The 7,025-nt window shown below is 46.4% G+C and overlaps 1 protein-coding gene across 1 annotated transcript in view; it reads right to left on the reverse strand.

The window, feature by feature from the left end:
- The window catches only part of LOC146185079 (uridine phosphorylase 1-like), a 30,950-nt gene extending 26,549 nt beyond the window's left edge, over window positions 1-4,401 (reverse strand). The window contains exon 1 of the mRNA XM_084606068.1: window positions 4,272-4,401. Within this exon, the coding sequence (XP_084462194.1) occupies window positions 4,272-4,306 (35 nt within the window). The 5' untranslated portion in view covers window positions 4,307-4,401. The remainder of the gene's footprint in view (window positions 1-4,271) is intronic.
- Between the last annotated feature and the right edge of the window lie 2,624 nt (window positions 4,402-7,025).

Raw genomic sequence — 7,025 nt, forward strand, 5'->3', positions numbered from 1 at the left:
CAGTGCTTTTGCTCTGACGAAACCGAGCAAAAGCCGTGACCGAAACCAGACTCAGAAGCGAAAATTATAGTTCGAGTTACGTTGAATACGAAAGGGCATACCAGCTTCTCACGAGCCGTTAGGATTGCCTCACGTGTGCTGGAGATGGGGCCGATAAGCGAAGCGGCGATGAGGTCAGCGACCGAAAGTATGCTTAATGCGCAGGATAAAGCCGACAAGCTGAAGCGCAATCAGCACTGCGTTAGCGACAAACATGCCAGGTGTGTAACCTCCCCCTATCCCCCCCTCCCCCCACCCACCCCCTTCACACCTTCTGATGACCCCGCTTCCGCTGGGGTGGCTTCCTTTCACCTATTCAACCTCAGCCAGAACGGCATACAACTCTGCGCCTGTTCTCTCTTTTCTTATTTTTTAATTCTTCTTCGAGCTCTGCATTTGCACAACTCATTGTTGCTTTCAAGGCGACATTCACCGACCGGGGAACTCGAAGAGGTGGTTTTGCGCACGTATTCTTGTCTGCTATTCTGCCCCTGCTCCCTCTGTAGAACCTACACTGGCTCTAAAAAACGCTCAAGCATTATTCGATTCTTTTTTCTTTTTTTTTTTTCCTTTTTCTTCCCTCTATATACTGGCCCTTTTTTGCCCTTTTCATAGCACCGTCTTTTCAGCGAATGATCCTTCAAAGGAGAGGAAGCTGAGAGCCTGGGGGCCCGCCGATTATTACTCGGTCGAGCCTTATATCGTTCTTGCCACTATGCGCGTAAGGCGACCATCGTCAGGTCACTCGATTGCGGCAAAAACAGGGGAAAGGAGAATCATGCCATTTGGTCAAAAGAAAGTGAACAGTGCCCAATGCCCCCCTTAATCAAGTGCAAGAAAGCTATAGACAGAAGGAACCAGGAGAATTTACAGGCTGGAGGAAAAAAAAAAAAAACATTGTTTCAAATAATAAAGAAATTGAACGTGTGCAGGAATGCAGACTGTCACGATAGGCTTTGAAATTGATTCTTCGTGTATTCAGTCTCGCCTCGGTGAGACATGACTTGGTCAATATCCATGTGCAAAACACAGTTTAGGACAGTTTTAGGACGACATAAATTTAAATATAAAAAACATACTTCGTTTCTGCCGTAATCGCCATCCTGTGTTTTATTTAATGTGCGCCAAAACGGCTGTCTGAATTACAAGGATGTAACGAGTAGCTAAATTTTCCACCTTCCAGTTAGTCTCTCTCTCTCCTTGCTTCCAAGTTAGAAAGGGCACCAACAAAATTAAAAAAAAAAAAGGGGGGGGGGGGGGGGGCTATTTGTACGTTACGTTGTTCTTATAGCGGGAAACCCCGTGAAGCTCACGTAGGTATTTTTCTATATTTTTTTTTTTTTTTTTTTTTTTTTTTTGTGCGCGTGAACAGTACCGGTCTGCGCCCGGTTTTCCGCTTTTGAAACAGCAAGGAGGCGTGCATATTTGATTACTGTGTGATACAGCACCGCGATGCTGCTTCCTTTGTGCGTCATAAACAATCGGAAGGAAAAGTTACAAAAGCGCTGTAACGCACGCCCATTGCTGCCTTTTGTGCAAACGCCCAGAGAAAAAAGGCAGTGATGGAAACGGCTAGCATATATACCTTCATAGCGCTCGTAGATAGCGGGAAGGTGGGGCCAGATTCTTCCTGCGTGCGAGGGAGCGTCATTGACGTCTCTTCATGGGCCTGTAGGCACCTTGACTCGCACGTGTTCGAGAGCGTTTGAGCCGGTATTTCCTTCTTAATCGCGGTACGATTCCGGGAGTGGTTACGGTATTCGGATGCTGACTCAGAGGATACTGGTGAAATTAATGGGGCGCCCGTGCACACTGCAGACCTCGGGTGAATTTATGTATGCAGTGTCCGGGCTAAAGATATAAAATTTCCTGAAACTTTGAGCGCGCTTGAAAACAAGCTTTTTCTTTTTCAGAATAAAAAAAAGAGAAGAATAAAATGACTGTAGACATATTTATTAAAAAATCTACATATTTATTTTTAACACTATAGAAACAACGCAGTTCTTATATTATTGCATCACAAAATTCCCAGTAGAGCTTTCAGAATTTGCACAGGATTTCACGTCAAGCCCGAAGCATTGCATCGATCGGTGTCGATTCATTCCGGCTAGATGGGTCCATGCATCGCTGGGCAGTGTAAGAGTTAACGCGCCCTCCTGTGCATCCGTTGCATAGTTTGTTGTGCGCATATTCAAACTGGGACCAGTTTCTCTCAGAGCATTCGGAAGCCTCACAATATAGGGTGATCAGCAGCGGGAGACAGGCCAGGCGGCTCAGGGGTGTTGGCTCAAGGGATGGTTGGAGCAGTGCTTGCCACATACGTAAAGTGTTTTCAAACGTGCACCCGCGGACGAACCATAGCGTAAACTTCAGATACTCACTCTACGACGAAGTACTAGTCAATAGTAAAACGAGGATCTTTCAGATGTATCGAAGCGGGAAAAACACGGTGTACCATAGGAAAATTACAATGGGGATTCTTCACCGGCTTCTTTCGACGCAAGCGCTGTACATTAAAGCGATCTGATATCGAAAGCTGCACTCGTGGTACACAAAAATTGCGTCGCAAAAAAAAAAAAAAAAAGGAAACGTCTATATATATATATATATATATATATATATATATATATATATATATATATATATATATATATATATATATATATATATATATATATATATATATATATATATATTCAGTTCATTGAAAAAATTCACTGCAAATTTCAGTGCAGAGAAATTCCCACATTCTCAGTGTTTCTTTTTCTTTTCGACTACGCTCTCCCATGTAGCGCTGGTAGGCTGCAGCTTTTGTTGATCACGTACGCTCCCGCTATAGTTGCACTCCCGTTGCTCCGTCAGACAGGTGACGCGTTAAATCTTCCATGAGAACCCACACATACAGCACATTCTTCACGGCCCGTGCACGTACTTCCTTCGATTTTACGAAATCGATTGCCTTCCCTGATCGACAGGGCTACACCAAACTTCTGATTTCTTTGAGTGTCAAAGCTTTTACGGGAAACACTGTATGGGAACTCTTGATAACCACACACGGTGTCCGACGTTCATTACCGTCACATCGTGTAGCGTGGTTTCTCGCTTCGATTTTGATGTGAGGCCGTGAAATATTCTCCTCCTCCGCAAAACGAAGGTGAGGTGGAGCACAATGAGAGAGGGGCACTGCAAGATCGGAGAAGCGGTCGCCTCGCCCACGACCGCATAGGCAGACAAAATAAATAAATGAATGAATAGCACGGTCACTTGCGACTGGTTCGGCGTTACGGCAAAAGTGATGCGGTGGCTGGATGAATAAACACCGCAACGACACGTCTGTGCGACGGTGCATTCCGCCGTGTTTGTGCTAACAAGCGATGTAGTGACCTGTTGATCAAGTCATTTTTCGCAGTCGCGCTGGCGGAGACGACGACACAAGCACTGCAGGCCATGGAACGACTGCCCGAACAAATTAGTGGTCCCGCTATTTGTCAGCCTATCCAGGTTTATCTCTTGGCTACGACTAAGCCCCGTCGCACCCCGCAAATACGTATGCCTGTGCTATCAACGCTTCTTTTCCGTTTTCACTGAGAACGCTGGGTGACAGCACGAGTCGAAAGCGCCCTAAATTGGGAGGTCATCAAAAGGGGGGAAAGACATTCGGAAGCGCGCAAATAGGCCATGGCTTCGCGTTCTGTTACTAATATCGGCAGCTAGACACCTGCGGCTGCTGGCCAAAACAAACTGCAGTCCTTCGCCGACGGCACATTCCGGCCGTAAGGCGCAGGGAAGAGGCATTGGACGCAATCGAGCCCAACGAAAATCGAAATCATAGCGCTCAAATATAGGAACGCGCCCCTCCATGCGTCCCTCCGCTCTCGCTTGCTGAATGAATGCGCGAGTGCATGCGTCAAGCGCCTGCGAACAGCAGCTAATTTCGGACGCGTAAAGGTTGCCATGGGGAATTATATGCGCTCGCTGTCCAACCTTTCGAGTCTCGATCGACTGACTGCCGAAAAAGCACCCCGTGTCTCGCATAGCTGACTCTGTCTCGACGTTTCAAGCTAGCCGGCACACACATATCCATTTCAGCTATGCAAAGATTCGCAGTGGAGTGGTCTCGGATGTCACCGCAACCAGCGCTACGTGAAAGCTTGTGCGTGCAGCTTTGGCTATAAGAGGATGGGCTCCGTGAGCACGGACCGATGCCGGTCTCCCAGCGGCGATGCACTCACCGCGCGCTGTCGTCCCGGTTCGTCTGCTGCGCCATGGTCGAGTGAAGCAGCACCGGCGGCGCGCTCGCTTTGTCAACGCAGCGCTGACGTCGTTGGTGTGACGTCACTGGAAGCGGGGATCGATGGGCGGCGCGGTGCACCGATGCAGTGCGCCTCAAGGGGACGGAAGGAAGGCGAGGGAAGATGCCGTCTTCCGGTCGCACCGGGAACTAGCACACCGACTTCGATTGGTGATTGTCTGCATCAGAAAGAGATCACAGGCAAAAACCGCGACGTCAATATCTCCTTCAATACCCGCACACATTCTTTCTTTTGTATTTTTCGTGTGCCAGCATAAAGACCTTGGGGTGCATCCGTTATTCGCCGATGTTTGTCTAGTATATCTTAAGATCATGCCTTTGGCAGGTGGTAGTTGGCAGGTGAAGTGGTCGCCCACGAGACCACACGTCATGGACGAATTGGCAGGAGCTGCCAACTTGAGCGCTTTTGTGATGGGAATACTAACCAAGCGGCATTGGGAGTAAGACACGCTAGTCCTACATCATGCAGGCACATTTTTGCGGCTCGGTTAAGCGGGGCATCATATCTATGTTGGAGGTGCCGGTATGGTAGGAAACGACTGTACGCTACTAAGTGTGCGCGACTCGAAATAGAAGTGAAAATCAAAGCGCATGTGCACTTAATTCGCATTTGCCATAACCACGCGAAATCGCTCGTTATTTCTTTTTTTATACTTTTTTTTCGAACATTTCGAGTTTTCGTTTGAAGTATATAATTTAATCGGAGGAGCCTTAAAAAGTTAAAGTGAAGCTTTATGGATAATTTCCCACGTCGACGTTTTTCCTGCATTTTTCCTGATCTTTCCGTAAAGGTCTCAGTTTAAAAGTGGAACAGCTCAAGAAAAAAAGAAAAACGAGAACAAAAAAGACACCCATTACCGCGTCTTTAGACTTATGTAGGCTAGTGAAGCAGGGCGCAAAACTTTCAAGAGGTAGCGCGCCTCTTTCGTGTTGCTCTTTTTCAGGCCTGAGGTGCGACGAATAGTCGCGAGCATGGTATTCGGTGGTCTGGCAAGGTGTGCACCAGTGTTCATAGCGGATCGTTTAGTTTTCTCTTTAACGATATGCAAGTTTTTTGACTGGGCTCCTGTTCTTTCCCATTGTGAAACAAACTGCACCCCATAACATGGGTAGAAGATGGGGCGCTATGTACTAAGAACCTGGCGCAAATGTCAAGCTAGCCGTTGGCGGCACTCTGAAGACTATCCCACCTGATTTTTATTCGCAGCACTATTTTCTGGCTCTTTTGTCATCTTATCTCTTTGCGGAGAAGAGTCGAGAAAGACGTCTCATATTTTTCTCGTCACTCTACTTAAACTCGTGTCGTGATGTTGATCGTGCCTAATTCGCCAGGAACCTGCACTCATCTACAAGCTGGTGGCGGTTCGAGCTAGCCCCGGGATTCCGTGATCAAAAAACTGCTTTTGGCATTAGAGCAATGTAAATGTGGAAACGGCTTACGGCGCGCTAAACAACATTATAATTTTCACTGCTCTGCTACCCCGCTTTTGAGTGAAAATAGCCAATTTATTATGACGTGCTGGTCAATAGATATCGACTAACTTCAATTTCATCTCAGTGTTACTTTGGGGGGGAAAGAGGGGGTAAGTGTGGCAGTGTGGTATTGAAAGAAAGAATCTGCAGTATATCTGAGCTCAAAGCTTTCCTCGTGTCGTCTTAGCTTTCACAGCGTGTCACACTGCAATCGCGGTGCAGCACTGGAGGCGCGAAAAAAAAAAATGCTATAACAGTTATGCTGTCAGCAGGTGTAGTATACGTCAATATATACCATAGCGTATGTCGAGCGTTTCAGCAAGCACTTTCAAAAATTCCTAAACGCAGAGAGTCCGGAAAGGAAGGAAATTTTTAAGAAACAAACTCTCAGCCGTAGCCAACATGAACTCGTATATAAAGTAACTTCAATTGTATATGTAGTTAACAAAGATTAAATAACTATTTTGTCCTGCGTTACCGCGGATGCCGCGTGGAACGTGAGCACACGGCGCGGTGAGCTCCGAAGCTGTGAGGAAACGCTATCTTATGCTACCTATGACGTCAAGGCCGCCGGAACTGCTGGCCCCGAGCAGAGAAGGATAGGGAAACGAAGGACTAGAGTAGACAAACCAAATTTTGGTGGAATTTTTCTCTTTGTTAAGAATGCATATTTTTTCGCTTACGAACACTATAGGTAATGTATACGTGAGCTTTTTTCTGACCTGTTTCGGTTGCAGTTTCTCAACCGAGGGATAACTGTGACGTCAAAGTGAACTCTAAATTTATGGCGTCGATCAGTATGAAGTTTATAGCACGATCATTTTACGACTGAATGATAATTGATTAAAACGAAGAACAAAGAAGCACGTGCCTACAATGGAATAAGAGTCTATGCCTACGTATATCGCACACAGTACTCTACCATCTGAGGTATGATGGCAGCTCTCCGATCTACTTTTTCTGGTAGCTTCATGCTGCGTGTAACCCTACCGTCAGAAAAAATTTGCTGTGGTTCCGCTTGTGCTTAAATCTGGAGTTACGCGAGAGCAATCTGCATGGGTACGCTTAGGTTCGGCTTGAAAGAAAATGCATGACTTTTGCGCATGATAGTGTACTCTATGGTTTCAGCTTTATTTATGCCATAGGGGAATCACTTCTCTATCCTCTATCAACTATACCTCGTTATCTGTCTTCTTCTTTT

The sequence above is a fragment of the Amblyomma maculatum genome, chromosome 6 (assembly GCF_055883805.1).
Source record: "Amblyomma maculatum isolate TAMU_Amacu chromosome 6, ASM5588380v1, whole genome shotgun sequence".
Taxonomy (NCBI): Eukaryota; Metazoa; Arthropoda; class Arachnida; order Ixodida; family Ixodidae; genus Amblyomma; species Amblyomma maculatum.